Below are 17,892 nucleotides of genomic sequence, written 5' to 3'. Positions count from 1 at the left end.
TTGGTTTGTTTGTCATTGGCCCATCCCTTTATCTTCCCTGAGCCGAGGGTCTACCGCAAAAACAACCTCTCTGTTTTTTTAAAGGTAGGGGTAAGGTCTGTGTATACGATACCCTTCTCAGGCACCACTTGTGGGAATACACTGGGTTTGTTTTTGTTGTTATTGCTTCCAGCTTGCGAGAGCTCTTTCAATTTATCCTTAAGGATTGCTGGTGTGAGTATTCATTATAAGTAAAGGGCATCTCGTGTTTTTCGTGTTTTCTTATAGATCAAAATTTTTCCTATGGTTTGTGCAAACATTTATACTCTACTATCTACATGCTGCATAGAAAGATTGTAAAAGTACTTTCTTTCAAACTTTACAGGCATCTCAATGATATGCCAAAGGTATTTGGTTACATGTTCAAGATAAAATTTGGAATTCTGAAAGATGTACACACCTAATTTGATTTTGTCATCTCGTTTCAGATGATATAGGCTTTTTAACTTTATATGTGCGTTCTGTGATCATTTTTGTTACATGAAATGCACGTCCTTGGTGCTTCTGTTGATCAGTAAAAATATTTTTATTTACTAAAGTAAAAGATAAAAGTTAGAATCTCTTCCAATTTTCCAATTTGATTCTTCATTTTAGGAATTGAGATTTTATTATTGGGGTATCCTAATTCAGCAACCGCAATGGAGAAGCTAATTTGATAAAAAGCAGATGGTTTCTGCAAGCTCCCTCAAGAACCTATATAAAGGATCTCTGATGTTGGTGGACCAATCTTGATGAGATAAGATAGTTTCAAACAGCCTTGACCATTTGTCAACAAATGTTTGATCAGATCATTAGCTACAGGGGCGGATTTAGGGGGCGGAAGGGGGTTCACCCGAACCCCCTTCGCCGAAAAATTACACTGTATATATATGACAATCTGTTTTTACCTCTATATATTAAGTTTTGAATCCCTTTAACACAACCCAAAAGTGTAGCTTAGTGGTCAAGGGGGTTTAAAATCTTCCTAAGGTCATAGGTTCAATACCCACTAGCTACAATTTTTTTTTTTTTAACCCCCTTTGTGGAGATCCTGCCTTCGCCACTGATTAGCTAATTAGTAAATTTTATATGATTGAGGCTTCTTAGAATATCTAACGAGCATTGGACGATGCTTACTAAGATTAAAAAACAGTTTCGTCTCCTTTAGATAAAAGTTTCCCTTTCCATCCTATAGTTTGGCTTTATGGTAACAGCTTGGGCAATGCTTACCAAGACTAAAGAATTGTTCCCTCTCCTTTAGACAAAATTTTCTGTTTTCATCCTATATTAACAGCAGAAAGTAGATGTGTTGATCAAAACTTTTGGTTATGGCATAGCAGAAGCATACTGCTTCAGTTGTGTTCAATGCTAGAGGTTTTATGGCTGATGGATCAGCTTGATAGTCAAAGTCTCTGAGCAACTGGAACTTCAAATGACCAATGAAAGGGTATACCTTGTTTGTTTGCTCAGGTACATAAAGTATGTTTTAGCTCGCCTTAGTGGATAGAGTTACTCGGTACGTACATGGGGGAATAGCATGAACGTCTGCCTCATCCTATTGATTTCTACATGGGGAAGTACTTGTGCCTGAATCTCCACCCAAGAGGTGAATTGTTTTGCTGCAACTTGTAATGTAGTGTAAGTTAGAGGTGGTTTTTGTCTTTGACAAGAAAGACTTCATCAATATCCCATTGATGAAAATACTACTGTATTTTCCTTGATATCTGGGCACCGTCTCTAAATTCTGAAACTGGTTTTGGGGTTGGCGAAAGTTATAATGCTGCCAAATGAAACACAGATCCTTCCTGTGAAGGTTGTTTTTGCTTTTCTGGAACCAGTACAGAAACATGTGCATTTTACATTGCTTGCCTTGGTGTTAATTTCTCCTGTAAAGATGGGTGTGTCTCTCTTAAAAGATTGTCATTTCTTCTCTTTTTCTCTAATTATTGATTATTGATAAACCTGTGGATAAAATCAAAACATAATCACTTGTATTTTTTTTTTTTTAAAAAAGGTGCATTTGTTGCTATTCCTGATGAGATACTCTTTACACAAAAATGTTGAAGATGCGAATTGAAGCTGCAAAGCTCTTCATAAGTCATAACCATAAGTAGGCGTCTTGGTCTTTAATTGCCTCCAAGTTTTTCTTTCCCGAGCTTGTGATTCGGCAGTAAAGATCAAGAACTTATGCTAGATGGATCTTTTTAGAACCAATGTTAATTTGACCTGAAAAATAGCCCTGCGTCAGAATTTGGAAGCACGCTAAAATTCTGGCAGCGTGCTACAGATTTTGGCAGCTTGCTTTAAATTTCTGGCAGAGGCTATTTTTATAAAATTTCTTTTAACGGCATCTAAATTTAAATGGTGGTGCTAAATGATATTTGTGCTATTCGGCCGTAAAGATAGTACAAAGAGGGCTCTGTGGTAGACGCATGTCAGGAGTTCGAATCTTTGAACCAAATTTGGTATTTAAGCTGGGGAGGGGTAGAGGAATAATTCCGAGTTTGGAAATGGTAAATATTAAATTTTGAATATCTTGATTATACAAAAAAAAAAAAAAAAAGAGAAAGGTAATCGGATTTTTTTTTTTTTTAAAACGGCTACAATGGGCGGCTCTGGCATTGTTACTCCCAAGCTGCTTAAAAGCATATCAAGAACAGTGCTCAAAGCACCTTCAGACTCTGGCGTCGTTAGCCAAAAAGCATAACAATAATGAGGAGATCATGTATGATTTTGTGAAAATAAAAAAGGTGTAAATAATCAAAATAGTAATTATGCATTGCTGTTTGGTACACTAGATTAAGGGTCAAATGGGGCTCAAATAGTATATTTGTATTATTTTTTTTATTAAATATATGCAGATATTAAATTTAGAATCCAGCTAATTGCTTTTAAAATTGTCGTTCTAAAATCAAGAATCCATAAAGTTGAAATTCTAGTTCCACCACTGACATAATCGAGTTCGACAATAAGGACATCATAGTGAAAACCTAAAGTCTAACTCGAGACACTCTATTTGAGTATATAGAGTTAATTTTTGTGATGAATCACAATAAGCGAAATTTAGAAGCTAATGCATTTCATGATAAATAAGGTGACATTAACAAGCCAAACTGCTAGCCTTCATAATTGAAATACATGCAGAAACAACAATACTAGGAATGCTCATATTCAATACAATAAAATCTATTTGTAGCAAATCGTATATAACGATCACCATATGGTTGGCTAATTTTTAGTTCCAAGTATGGACCCATAATAACCTTGACCAGAAACAGTACGTTTATGACATTGTTAGAGTTGGCAAATTAGATGTTGGTTAATATTTTGGGCCCAGTAGATTTTTCACTCTTTGTAGCTATAGTTTGGCCTAAATGTACAGATTAAGAGTTAGAAGCCCATTCATTTGTATTTTCTTTATCTTTCCTGGTCACTATAAAAGTGAGGCCCATGTATGTAATAGGACAATTATTCATTTTCAGATATACAGAATAATTGTTGCTCTCAAAGCTTTTGCTCTCAGTAAACATGGCGTAAGGCCTGGTTCTCAATCTTTCTTATTCTTCTGCTTTTTTCTCATGTTAACATGGTATCAGAGCCGAGATCCTTCTAAATCTCATGCTGAGAGTTCGATTGATCCCACACTCATCCTCCATCGTTGGTTTTATGTATACTTCGTCCGATTTTTGATTTTTTGAGATTCGTGGTTTGGTGGTGCTTTTCTGCTCGATTTCTTCTCCAATACCGTGTTCAACCATCTTCTATAGTGCATAGCAGCAGTGAATTTCATTTTCAGACGATTTCAAGGATTTCGATTGAAATTAAGGTTTTGCTTGTATCAGAATTCTATGATGGCGGTTGATATTGAAGTGTTTTTCTGGTTGAAGGTCGTAGCTCTTTCCGGTTGCAAAAGAGATTGGTAACATCAACTTCATCTTTCACTACATCTTTGTATTTCTACTTGCATGACCTAGGTTCTCTATATAATTGATTGTCAATCTGATAACATGGCCAGCGGAACTCCTGATTCTTCTTCAACTCCAGCTATTTCTCGCACTGTCTTCCATGAGGATGATTATACTCATCCATGTCATCCTCTCTATGTATACCCATCAGATGTTTTGGGGACCTCGTTGGTCTCCACTCCGTTTGATGGAACAGGATATGGACGTTGGAGGCGTAATATTCTTATTGCACTTTCAATTAGAAACAAACTAGATTTTATAAATGGAAACTCCCAGAAACCTTCACCTACTTCACTCTTGCCAGACAATGGCAGAGGTGTAATGACCTTGTCATTTCATGGTTAGTAAACTCCTTGTCTAAAGAAATATCTCGCAGTGCGGAGTATTCAGAGTTTGCTAGGCAAATTTGGAATTAGTTAGAAGAGAGATATGGTAAGGCTGATGGTGTTAGAGTTTTTGAACTTAAGAAAGAGTTAGCACATATTTCCCAGGGGTCTCTTGACATAGCCTCATATTTCAATAAAATCAAACAATTATGGGATGAAATAGCTTCCATATCTGCTGGTCAAACTAGGGTGTGTTCTTGTGGGGCTAAGTCTGCTGAAGATGAGGAATAGAGGGCTTATCAGTTCTTAATGGGTTTAAATGATACGTATGTCCAAACCAGAAGCAATATTCTCATGATGAAACCACTTCCTTCAGTTGGAGCTGTGTATAGCATTCTATTGTCTGATGAGAAGCAGAGGAATGTGTCTGCTGCAACTCAGTTTCCTTCTACTTCTGCATCCTTTAATGTTAGAGAGTCCAGGCAGAGTTACCCTTCTAAAGTGAATTTTGAATCATCTAAACCAAATGTCACCTGCAAGTACTGTAAGAAACCTGGACATACTATAGAAAAATTCTACAAACTCCGTGGTTATCCCCCAAGTTTCAAGTTCACTAAAACTCCTAACATTAGAAAAACTGCTGCACATGTTGAGCTCACCAACCATCCTGAATCTAGGACTGGTGACATCCCTACTGAGCATGGTACTCTTCCACAGTCTGAAGATATGTCTGCTATCCCTGGGTTTACCAAGGATCAGTACTCTCAATTGATGATGTTACTTCAACAGTCACACCTGTCTCCTTCTCCATCTACCTCAAGCCTAATGGGGTCAGCCAATTTTGCTGGTGAGTTAATTCCTCCCGGTGTGTCTTATGGTGCATGTATGTTGACCAAAGTGGATCGTATAGTATGGATCATAGACTCTGGAACTTCTGACCATATGACTTCCACAAAAAGTTTACTCTTTAATGTCCAAACCTTACCTGTTCCATACCTTGTCTTTATTCCAAATGGTTATAAAGTCAAGGTTACCAATATTGGGTCATTGGCTCTATTTCCTAATTTGATATTGCACAATGTACTTTATGTTCCTAGTTTTTAGTATAATCTCATTTATGTCTACAAATTACTTTCTCATTCTGATGACATAGTACAGTTTACCAAGGCTGCTTGTACTTTATAGGGCCCTTCAGTGAGGAAGCTAGTGGTACTTGGTAAGCTGGACAATGAACTCTACAAGTTGTTCCAGTCTCTCATTGCTCCTAATCCAGATTTTCCCCCTAATCATTCTGCTCTTTCAAATATTTCAATTTCTAACTCTTCTGTTCATGCTAATGTAATTGATGAATGGTCACCTGTAAATACCATATCAGCTATTGATAATATGAATAAAGCTGAAGTTGTTTGGCATTACAGACTCAGTCATATTCCTTTCTCCAAGCTGAAAACTATATCTGCTTTAAATTGTAAATTTCCTCTTAAACAATCCTTTAACTGTCCTGTTTGTCCATTAGCCAGGCAAACAAGACCGTCTTTCCCTGATAGTAGTATACAGTCCACTCACCCATTTCAGTTAATTCACATAGATACTTGGGGACCTTATCACACACCCACATATAATGATTCCAAATATTTCTTGACCATTATTGATGATTTCTCAAGGGCCACTTGGACCCATCTTATGGGAGCCAAGAGTAATGCTTTTGATTTACTCAAGGCTTTCATTGCCATGGTTGAAACTCAATTCCATACTAAGGTTCAGGCTGTCAGAAGTGATAATGCCTTAGAATTGGGGTCTACTACTTCAGGTTCTATTTTCTTCTCTGAAAAAGGAATTCAACATCAGATTTCCTGTCCACACACTCCTCAACAGAATGGAGTGGTGGAAAGGAAGCACAACCATTTGCTTGAAATTGCCAGAGCCCTGTTGTTTCAATCCCATCTTCCCATTAGATTCTGGGGTGACTGTCTTCTAACTGCAACCTACTTGATCAATAGATTTCCATCCCCTCTCCTGAATCACAAAAGCCCTTATGAGTTGTTATATGGTTCTGTTCCCTCTTACTCTCATCTTAAAGCCTTTGATTGTTTGTGTTACTCTACTGTAACTAAGTTGCACAAGGACAAATTTTCTCCCAGATCTATCCCATGTGTATTTGTGGGTTATAACTTTACTAAGAAAGGTCATAAACTCTATAGCCTCACCTCCAAAACCTGCTTCCACTACAACAAATATGATATTTAGCTACAAAATTTTTAGCTACTATACAAAATTTGTCACTAATTGTTAACTTTTTGTGACGAAAGTTACCTTTTTGTGTCTAAATACACGAGTCACATACTTTTAGTGACGAAGTACAAAATTTTGTAGCAATGTTTTGTCCACTAATGTTTCCCTCCAAAAAATGAGTTGGCGCCATTTACTAAGAAATATTTAGCTACAAAGATAATGCTATTAGTGACGAAACTTTTTTTGCATTGACATCGTATATCATTCGTGACGAAATATCTTTTGTCTTAATAAATGCTTAAATTCAGATACGAAAAAGTTTTGTCACAATTTTGTTTTTGTTAAAATAGCAAAATTTAAAAATTTGTAGCTAAATAATGCGAACTTTAGCTACAAAACATCGTACTTATTGTGACCATAGTTTTTGTCACTAATAAAGTAGATAATTTGTGACGATCATTTTGTTGTCCTTATATAATACTTAATTTAGCCACGATGAGGTTTTGTCTCAAAAAATATAGTATCTAGCTAGCTACAACTAGAAATTCGTCACAACTCACTCAATTTTTTGTGATAAATATTAGATTTCATATTTGGATGTACTAATATAGGGATGATATTCAAATTTTATAACAAACTTTTTCTAATAAGATTTCCTACCAAAAAAATATTAAATACCATTTACGGATTAATATTTACCTACAAAAATGAAATTGCTGATCACACATTATTTTATCGTTGACCTTGTGTACGATTTGTGACGAAAATAAAAATATTTATTTCAAGTTGTTACAATTAAATTCAGAAAGAAGAAAAAAGGTTAGTAACCACCTATTGGTTTTTATATTATGATAATTAGAATTTATAGTCAAATTGTGCATTTTTTGGCCATGAAAAATCTTGTACCTATTCATGGTGATAATTGTTGGTATTATTTATCTAAACGGGGAGGGGGGGGGGGTTGATTGCATTATTTCACAGAATTTACAAAATTATGTGTCTAATTAACTACAACTAGAATTTCTAACACTATAAAAGCAAAAAAGAAATATATTCAAATATGCCACTGAACTTTGAGAAAGACCCAAATATATTATGTGTCAATAGTTGAGGTCAAATATACTCAATGTTGTTACATAATTTGTTTAAATATACCCTTATTCGAAGATGTCCAACATGTGATTTTTATTTTTATTTTTTGCAAGGGAAAAAGGCTCAGAATTGACTTTAAACTAGCGTACATTACAAACAGTTTGACATATAACTATATATAGTCAAACATCTCTATCATAAGTATACTCTATTATAACGACCCAGTCGGTCGTTTCATGAGTTACCGCTCTGTTTCCCCCAATTCTGCTTTTTATTGCCTTGTTCAGCTGTATTTTGTGTTATCAGGTTGGTTGGCTCGGGTTGGAAGAGGTTTTGGTAAGGTTTGAGGCACTTAGTCTCTTTTGAGTAAGCTTAAGTTGGAAAAGTCAACCGGATGTTGACTTATGTGTCAAAGGGCTCGGATTTAAGTTCCGATAGCTTCGGGAGGTAATTTGGGTTTTAAGAGTGTGATCGGAATGTGTTTTGGAGGTACAAAGTAGATTTAGGCTTGAATTGGCGAAATTAGAATTTTTGCGTTTTCCGGTTGATAGGTAAGATTTTGATATAGGGTTCGGAATGGAATTCCGGAAGTTGCAGTAGGTCCGTTGTGTCATTTGAGATGTGTGTGCAAAATTTCAGATCATTCGGACGTGGTTTGGTAGACTTTTTGATCGAAAGCGGAATCTAGAAGATTTTGGAATTCTTAGGCTTGAATCCGATGCAAATTTGCTGTTTTGATGTTGTTTTGAGTGTTCCAAAGGTTGGAACAAGTTTGAATGATATTATGGGATAGGTTGGAATGTTTGGTTGAGGTCCCGAGGGTCTCGGGTGAGTTTAAGGTGGTTAAACGGACCATTTCATGTTGAAAAAAATTGTAGAAAAATCTGTTGTAGTGTTTCAGACAGCAGTGCCTCGCGTTTGCGAGTGGACCCTCGCATTCGCGAAGGGCTAGAGTGTGAGGCTGAAGGTTTGTCCTTCGCGAAGGAGGTCCCGCATTCGCGAAGGATTGGGGTCGTCAAGCTACGTGTTCGCGAGAGGAGAGCCGCGTTCGCGATGGGCTGGGAAGCTGAGCTCTCGCGTTTGCGAGGGTGGAGACGCGTTCGGGAAAAAGGGATTTTGTTCAACTTAAATTTGAACTTAACGAATGCGAGGCTTTGACCACGTTTGCGATAAAGAAATGTTAAGTGCTGGGCAGAATGTTTAAAAGACCTATTTCCGCGATTTGGGGTCTAAGTTCCTCCATTTTTGGGCGATTTTGAAGCTTTTTGAAGGGGATTGAAGAAGGAATCAAGGGGGAACACCTTGAGGTAAGATTTATGGACTTAACACTCAATCCTAATGTAATTTATACCTAATTAATCATGAAAATTGTTGAATTTAAGCCTAAATATTGAAGAACTATGGCTTGTAATTGGAGACCTAAAATTAGGGATTTGAGGGACCATTTGTGATTGGATTTTGATGATTTTGATATGAATGAACTCGGGGAGTGATAAGGAGTCTATTGATATAATTTTTATCGGGATCCGAGATGTGGGCCTGGGGGTCGGATTTGGCCAATTTTGGGATTTGTGTTGTAATTTGATTTCTTTCGAGTGAGCTTTGTTACCTTAGCATATTTTGATGGGTTTGCACTAATTTTGGTTAGATTTGGAGCATCCAAAGGCCGATTCGAGAGGCAAAGGCATCGCGGGCTAGAGTTTGGACCGGATAGAGGTGAGTAATGATTGTAAATATTGTCCTGAGGGTATGAAACCCAGAATTTTACATCGTTGTGCTCTATTTGGTTGAGATAAAATATTCAATTGTTAAGTTCATAGACTTCCTTTAGAGAAAACTAACGGATACCCTTGCTGAAAGTTGGCAAAAATCTTCGCCACTTGATCAAGCGTTATATTACCAGAAGTGACTGAAATCTAACAATCAAGCTACAATTATAGATTTCTTTCATTAAATTTGAATTTTTTTTGTATCCAATTAGTTTTCCAATATATATGTGTATTAGATAGTTTAATTATTTGTAGGCACAATAAAACTAGTTACCATGGATTTTAATAATACATTAGCTTTTTTTAAAAATTTAATTTGTAAAATATGAATATATTTTGAGATTTTAAATTTAAATATTTTATTTTCTTTTATTACATAAAATGTTTGAAAAAATGACTATTTTTATAATTTTGTATGTAACAGTCAAACAATATCTAAATGTAAAATAATATTACAAGTGTATAATAATCATTTCGCTAAAGGATATACAAACAAACAATATTATTATAGAGAGATTTGACTATAATTAAAAAACTTGGCTGATATATTTTGTTTGTTATTTAATAAAATTTAAAATATAATAAATTGGCAACAATACATTTTTATTGTTGCCAAAACGTTTGGTATTGTTGGTGAAACACTTGATTTTCTCTACAACTAATTACGTATATTTAGGGGCTACTGTGACAATATATATATATATATATAAGATAATTTACTAAAAATTTATAAATATTTAACGATAAATTTAATTATGATCATAAATTTACTTAAGGCAGTTGTAGGAAATCATAAACTTGTATGGAGTATTGAATAAAAAAATTAGGACCTAAATTTTGGCGTAATTTTTTTTGTTTCTTTTCAACTTTCCGCCAAAAAGCAAATGCGACAAAACTTTTTTTTTCCTCATACTTTTCACGTTGGCTCTAGGTTTTCTCCTTTCAATTACACAGTTACAATTGAAATTTTTGTTTGGTATCTCTCTTCATGTTCCCACCTCAAAATCTAGCTTACTTCTGAAGGTTAATTTATCTCCTCTTTTGTTAATGTATTTATATTGAAGAACAATTTTAAGAATTCAAACAATCACTCAAATTCTTTACAATCTTATTTATTTAGGGGATTTTGTTCTTCGTTTTGTGTTTTTGGGAAGATTTTAATCATCCAAAGTCCATCGAAGATATGTACAAAACAATTACGCCTACTTTCTACTCCAAGGTTTGTGTTAGGGTTTCTCTTTTTGCTCCGAATCGTTGTCTTTCCATACAGTAAATAAGTAATTTTAATTTGTGATAGCCATCTTGCTTTTGAGAAAATGAGGAATAGGTAAACATGAATCGACCATTTATGCTAATTTTAAGAATTCCTCTGTTATGCTCTTACGTGAATAGGACAAGTGCTTTGCTTTGCTAGTTTCCAATTTTCACAATTTTCCTATCGTATTGATATGGGTAGTGGGTAAGATCAAGAAATCTTTATTCTTTCTTTAGCTCTTCCTAAATTTCTTTTTGGTATTTCTTTGTTAAGCATATGATTTCCCAAAATGTCAAAATGGGTATTGGGTAGTTGAATATATTTGAAGTATCACTTTAAGTTTTTCATGAAAAATTTTACTTTCAACATTTTCTAACTTTATTTAGTGTATTTTGGTAGTTTATGATGTAACATACAATGTGCATTTAGATTAAAAATATGAGGAAAGATAAATATCATGTGTAACCTATTATAATTGCAGAACTTGTTCATAGTTTTGTTTTATACTTTGCCAATTACTAGGTACTAGTCAGCCATATTAAAAGTTAGAGCTATAATAGTTATACCTGCGGTAACTTTTCTAGTAAACTTGGAATCAGATATCCTAGAAAAACAGAGTAGAATTGTCGTCGGTCTTCCTTTGACAACTCTTTCTATAAGCTTAGTAGTCTAGCTATAGATTACAATTGAAAGTTAACACCAATCACCAATTCATATCAGGATTATCTTTAGAGGGAAAGATAATATTTTGAGAAAATCTCATCTTTGAGATCCTTAGGCACTGTTGGAAGGAGGTTTAGCAGCAGTTGTTATAACACTTTTGCTCGACAAGCTCAACACCACCATTGGATTATCTCTTAATCATCAAGTGCTTTCAGATGAATCTTTTCGGATTGTATCTCTATTTTCTTGAAAAATGCTATTTTTATTCTTCCCTTTTTCTGCTTTTAATTGCCTAATGCATAAAATAGGGTATAAATTCAAAAAATTAATTTGGAAGTGGCTAATTCTTATTAACGTTTTAAGTCCTCTTTTCTGCTAAATTTGTTGTATTTTGCATCATTAGTTACCCTCATTGAAGTAGTTGCTTCCAATTTAGTCTCTTAGGAAGTGAAGGTGAACAAAATATAACAAGTCCAAGAGCCTCTCACAATTTTTGTTTCACTTTAATATTTCTGGATTTATACTCTGGTTATGTGATTTATATGCAGTAATAATTTACAAACAACTGTAGTTACATTTGCAATGAAGAAAAATGAAAGTCACTGTGTATAAGATGCTTGGAAGTAGGGGCAAGTAAGAAAACCATTATCGGCTCCATTTTGGTGCTCAAGTGAAATGTGTAGGTATTATTATCAGCTTCCTACTGTTCTTGATTTTTATATCCTAATCATTCTGTTTTTCTTGTTATTATCAGCTCCAACAAATTTGTTTTCTTGTTCAACATTTCGAGGGTCAACTGCCACCTAATTTTTCCAACTCTTGAATCAATCAGGTAAATTTACTACAAGTTACTATTCTATAGAGTATTATTTTTAATTTGATATACTATTCATGGTTGAAGGATTGATTTGATTTTTTATATATAAAATTACCAATAATTGCTAAACATCCGTAGTTGCTACTATAAGTAGAAGAGGAGGTATGGAAATAGGACTGTTAAATATTTTAAGTGCCTTTAAAACTGAGAATTGGTGTAAGGGATTAACAGAGTACTTATACTTTATCTTTCTTCTAGTTTGGGAAGCTAGATGTGTTCATGTCTTCTTGACCTTTGGATTTATGGAAATAATTTAGCTATTTTGACATTGAACAAAAAAGGAAAAAACGACGAAACCCAACTAAAACTACGCTTATTGCATTTTTGTGACGATCGAAAGGGGTCATCACCTGTTTCTAATTGAAATCTGTCTCCAAGACCCTGAAAACCTCATTTAAAGCCGCCTCGATTTATGTGCGCAGTCCGGGCGCGTAGCCGAAAAGCTTAAATGTGAAATCTTGTGAAAAATCGCTAAGTTTTGACCTCGAAATGAATAAGTTTGACTCCGGTCAACATTTAGGTAAACGGACCCGAACCCGTGATTTGACGGTCCCGAAGGGTCCATAGGTAAATATGGGACATGGGCATATGCCCGGAATCGAATTCCGAGGTCCCATGCCCGAGTTATGAATTTTTAAGTGAAATTGTTTACTGAAAATATTTAAAGAAAATTGAAATGAAATCTGATTAGAAAGCAATGGTATCGGGTCCGTATTTTGGTTCCGGCGCCCGGTACGAGTTTTATATATGTTTTGAATCACTCCTGTAAAGTTTGGTAAAAAACGGACGTCGTTTGACGTGATCCGGACCCAAATTGGGAAAATTGATGTTTAAAAGAAAATCTAAGAAATTTCATGGATCTTGAGGCTCAATTCGATGTTCACGAGGTTATATTGGTGATGTGATCACACGAATATGTTCGTAGGGTATTTTTGAGGTAGTGTGCATGCTTGGTTTAGAGTTTCGAGGGCTCGGGTGAGTTTCTAGTAGGTTCCGGGATGCCTTAGGCTTTAAAAGATCAGATGTTGCAGGTTCAGAAACTTTGACAAGTCTCTGAACCCTTTTGTGCGGCCGCGAAGGGGCCAGCGCGACTGCGGTCGCCTTTGCGCTGCCCGCGGTGGGTGTTGCACGGCCGCGATCGGCCTTGCGCGGTCCGCGCAGGGCATAGATCCACAGGCCTTCAGGAAGCCTGTGCGGCCGCGGTCCTTCTTGCGCGGTCCGCGGTGGGAACTTCAGAGGGGTATAAATACATGTGAATTTCAGTTATTTTACACTTTTCAAAACCCCAAAACATAAGAGGCGATTTTCCAAACAACGTTTCTTCTCCGAAATGATTGGTAAGTGATTTCTAACTTATTTTCTTCACTTCTTAACACCTTTTAACATGGTTTCAACTTCAAATCAAAGATTTTCATGAGGAAATTGGGTGATGTGGGTAGAACCTAGGTTTTTCTAAATTTAGGGATTTGGACCTCAATTTGAGGTCCGATTTCAAAACAAACCATATATTTAAATTTATGGGGGAATGAGTAATCGGGTTTTGGTTCGAACCTCGGGTTTCGACCACGTGGGCTCGGGGGTGATTTTTGACTTTTGGGTAAAACTTTGGAAAACTCATTTTCATGCATTGGGGTTGACTCATTTAGCATTTATTGATGTAATTAAGCAACTTGTGACTAGATTCGAGCGGATTGGTGGTGGAATCAAGAGGTAAAGCTATAATTGAGACTTGAGTGGTGTTCAAGGCATCGAGGTAAGTGTTTGGTTTAACCCTAGCTTGAGAGATTAGGAGTTGAGTTATATTTGCTACTTGCTTCTTGTTGAGTACGGCGTATATGCATAGTGACGAGTATCTATACGTTGGTGTCAAGCATGACCGTGGATCTTAACTTGAAAGTTGTTGTGTTTTTGAATGACACCTTGTATACTTTGATTAATGGTCCTCTATGATTAAGTATTTCCATTAATTGAACTGAGTACTAGAAAACTGAGATTGGTTATAGCTGATTCTCCTTTGTCGGGATGACTATTTTGATATCCTTGTTCCCTTGCCGGAAAGTTATTATATTACTTATGTTCCCTTGCCGGGATTTTCTTGTGATTGTGAGATATTATGAAATGGGAGCGGGTGGTATGCCTACCACAAGATATTATGAAATGGGAGCGGGTGGTACGCCTACCACAAGATTGATGAAATGGGAGCGAGTGGTACGCCTACCACAAGATATTATGAAATGAGAGCGGGAAGTACGCCTACCACAAGATATTATGAAATGGGAGCGGGTGGTACGTCTACCACAAGATATAATGAAATAGGAGCGGGTGGTACGCCTACCACGAGATATGAGAAATGGGATCGGGTTGCATGCCTGCAACAAGAGGAAACTGAAAGGGAAAGTTGCCTTTAGTTTTCTTCATTTGAGATAGAACTTATAGTTCTAGCTTCCTTATTATTCCCTGTTATTTCTTTTAACTGCTATCCCCGAAGCATGTTCCCCTTCCCCAGCTTTAACTGCTTATTACTTATTTACTTTTCCGCCATATATTATATAAATACCTCGCCGGGGTTAGGCTAGACACTTACCAACACATGGGGTCGGTTGTGCTGATACTACGTGTGAGCACGTGATTTTTGCTTCACGGAAATTACTCCAAAAGAAATCAAAAAAATAAAACAAATCAATCTGTGTACAATTTTTAGAATTTATATGACATTTTGGTAATTATTTGGTCCGTAAATGCTTGCCGTTGTTGTGATTGATATATATTGATATATATATATATATATATACATGTTGCATGCGCATTCAAGATTTAATTGTGCATTTTGGAGTCAATTAAACCATGTTTTATTTTAAAAGAAAGAAAATCACAAAAATATGCATTTTTGTTGTGTTTTGTCATTTATGTGTGTCGTGGTGTAATTTTATTTTTAATTAAATATTTGACCTTGTGTGTTAATTGTTGTTAAGGTTTAACATTGTTGTAGGCTAATTTTGGTTTTACAAAATTATTTTAGAATTTTGTTGATTGTTAATTAAAGTAGAAAAAGAAAAGAGTTGAAAATAGTAAAGAATACCCGGATTTGAGCCAAAAATTGAGCTGAAAATCAGGCCCAAATAGCACCAAAAATCGGCCCAAGTCAGTCAGCCCAGAAGACCCGTCTCCCACGCCATCAAACGACGTAGTCTGATACCAGAACTACGTCGCTTCGATGACAGTCGATCCCAGCCGTCCATCTAGCCCTCATCCAACGGATGCAATCAATACCCATATCCAAAAGCCAAACCCGACCCAGAGATTGACCCACCGTCTCGTTAAGTGAACCAATCCAAACCATTGATCCTGATTGATCCAACGGCTAGGATTCGACTTTTGGCCCAGTATATAAATGATCCCAACGAACCCCGCCCCTATCCAAACACCCCCATAGTTTCATCGTCTCTCTCAGAGACGATCCCAAACACCCCCAACAACGCCACCAGTTACCATAGCTACACCACTGAACCTACAAACCACCCTGAACACGAATCCCTGGTCACTTAACTTCGAATCATCTCCAGGGTTCTCGAATCTTCGATCAAAGATTCGAGCCAAAACTCTAAATCATCTAATGAGTCCCAAATTCACACCAGCCACTCCCCTGACATCCCTTATACCTTAATCAACATTGGTTTCGTTCGAATCTAGGTAGAACTCTTCGAACCCCAAATCTGAGCTCAAGAACCCTAAAAATCGAATCCATGGGGGTCCGTCCAAATCAACAACAGATTGGGGTCTAATAGACCTTAATCGAGAACACTTCGATTAAAGTCCATTCGACCTCAAAGAAGTCCAGTCCGGTTCAGGCCTGGGTCATTTTTGATGCTTAAGCTTCCGAGGTAATTTTCTTTTCTTGCCTTCTATTCAGTGTTAAGTGTATGTTATGAGATATCTATTCGCTTCGACTAATGTCGTCAAATAGTTAAGTTTCGTAAGCTCCCTGCTAAATGTCCCGAATATTGAAATAATTTGGTGGCTTGTTTAGTCTATGTTGTTTGTCGATTGTGTGTTACATGTAATAGTTTGTATAGTCGATTTGAGTAACGTCGTCGAATAATTAAGTTTCATAAGTTCCATGTTCTGTCCGAAAACACATGAATCACCTGTGTGTTCTGTTTTAGCCTGCTTTTGTTGTCGACCGATTAGTATACGTTGTAACTCGCAAAGTCGAGTCGATACATATTGTCGTTTGTTTTTTTTACAGTCTTGAAAGGCAACAACTTGATTCACACCATCTGATTAGCACCCCTGTTGGATTAAATTCGAGCCATTGGTTAAGCCTAAACTGAGAATTAAACATAGCTGTAATACCCTGAGTATTCAACCAGAAATCAGTCTTAAGGTGCAAGCTTATATAGGCTGTGATTCTAACTTCTGAGTTTAGGGTTAGACAGTAATAACAGTGGATTAAAAGGGTAAGTTTGGTGAGTCTAAAAGGGTTTCAACAGGCCCTAGCTCAAGTCTGCCCAGTTGTTAATAATTAACCTTAGTTTAGTTGTTAATGGGGAACCAAACAGTGGAGCATGGGGGCTGACTAATAATACTTTAATCACCCATACCTCTTGAATAAAATAAAAGGACAAGTATGGGGAACAATATAACTGGCATCAAGAAAAGACATTTAGGCATGGGGAATTAAGGGGTATGGGCAGAAAAGACTGAAGGGATCCGGGCAGCTTGACTGGTTGGGATTGGTTTATAAATAGGCTGCTTTAGAACAATTAAGGGGGCTGGAAGATTATTAAGTGTTCAGAGAAAAAAAAAGGAGCAAAAACGAGGCTGCTTTTTTCCAACTTTGAGAGGTCAGTTTAGTTTTGAGAGCATAGACTGGTTTTTCTAATCCTAAGAGACCAAAGAGAGATTGAAAGAAGAAAAATCTGCTTTACTTTTACTGTTGAAATCAGTATTCACCTCTATTACTGTTGCATTGAGAGTTGTGGAAATTTGCTGAAAGTCTGTTGGTCCATCTTCTGTTGCAAACTCAAGGTTTGGTCATATTGTGGTGGTTTATATTGCTGTTGGGGTATTTGGGTTGTATTCTGGGATTTTCTGGTGCATTTGGTGTTGCTGTGTGACATTTTCTGAAGCTATTATTGGGTTTTAATCTACTGTTGGGCTATTTTTGGCTGCTGCTGTGTTGCTGAATTTGCTGTTGTGCCATTGCAACTGCTGCTGACTTCTTTCTCTACTCTGTTTCTGTTCTTCTATCAGGTACACGCCTTTACCATGGCTGTTGTAAGCCGGAAAAATGTGAAGCATGAATGTATGTGAAAAATTGAAGTTGAAATGAAAACCAGAAAAGCAATCTGTTTTGTTTTTGTCGTTATTGTTTTGTTTAGTTACTTAAGGCATTACTGAATCTGTAATTTGTAAAAATTTAGTTTCGTCATTCTAGTTGTTTGTAAGGGACTGTAGAAACTGCTATGCGTTAGATAATGTGTTGGAATAACGTAGTTTAGCTCGTATTCAAACAGAACTTGATCATGTAATGGATGTTTGGGTATAACTTCCGATAATTTGCAAAATGGCACTTGTGGTTTGATCCCTGAAATAGGTAGTAAGTTGTTAACTAATCTCAGATTATAGCATGATTGTTTGAGTTCTTGGTCAACTAGATCGTAACATTAATCTTACCCTCAATTGTTACTCAAAA

The 17,892-nt window shown here is 36.3% G+C and overlaps 1 protein-coding gene across 22 annotated transcripts; it reads left to right on the top strand.

The window, feature by feature from the left end:
* Positions 1-3,377: 3,377 nt before the first annotated feature.
* LOC142162675 (uncharacterized) lies at positions 3,378-17,790 on the top strand. Of its 22 annotated transcripts, XR_012693945.1 has the most exons (7): positions 3,454-3,551; positions 3,861-3,937; positions 5,495-8,940; positions 9,282-9,349; positions 10,523-10,621; positions 12,075-12,152; positions 17,451-17,790. XR_012693945.1 is itself a non-coding variant. In XM_075219185.1 (6 exons), the coding sequence occupies exons 1-5, from the start codon at positions 3,393-3,395 to the stop codon at positions 13,909-13,911; spliced, it is 447 nt and encodes a 148-aa protein (XP_075075286.1). In that variant the 5' UTR covers positions 3,378-3,392; the 3' UTR covers positions 13,912-13,950; positions 17,451-17,790. The 22 variants fall into 22 exon arrangements, 4 of the variants coding, with proteins under 4 accessions (XP_075075286.1, XP_075075287.1, XP_075075288.1 ...); XM_075219185.1 differs by lacking the exons at positions 5,495-8,940; positions 9,282-9,349 and adding an exon at positions 13,878-13,950 and having other exon boundaries at positions 3,378-3,551; XR_012693944.1 differs by lacking the exon at positions 5,495-8,940 and having other exon boundaries at positions 3,463-3,551.
* Positions 17,791-17,892: the final 102 nt, after the last annotated feature.

This window comes from Nicotiana tabacum, chromosome 8, assembly GCF_000715075.1.
Source record: "Nicotiana tabacum cultivar K326 chromosome 8, ASM71507v2, whole genome shotgun sequence".
Classification (NCBI taxonomy): domain Eukaryota; kingdom Viridiplantae; phylum Streptophyta; class Magnoliopsida; order Solanales; family Solanaceae; genus Nicotiana; species Nicotiana tabacum.
This window is presented reverse-complemented; position numbering and strand designations above follow the sequence as displayed.

Bases quoted from the DNA above. Each gene is read 5' to 3' on its own strand.
- LOC142162675 (XM_075219184.1), top strand. From the start codon at position 4,619: ATGGGTTTAAATGATACGTATGTCCAAACCAGAAGCAATATTCTCATG. The intron at 5,157-12,074 runs GTGAGTTAATTC...TGTTATTATCAG, and splicing joins GGGGTCAGCCAATTTTGCTG to CTCCAACAAATTTGTTTTCT.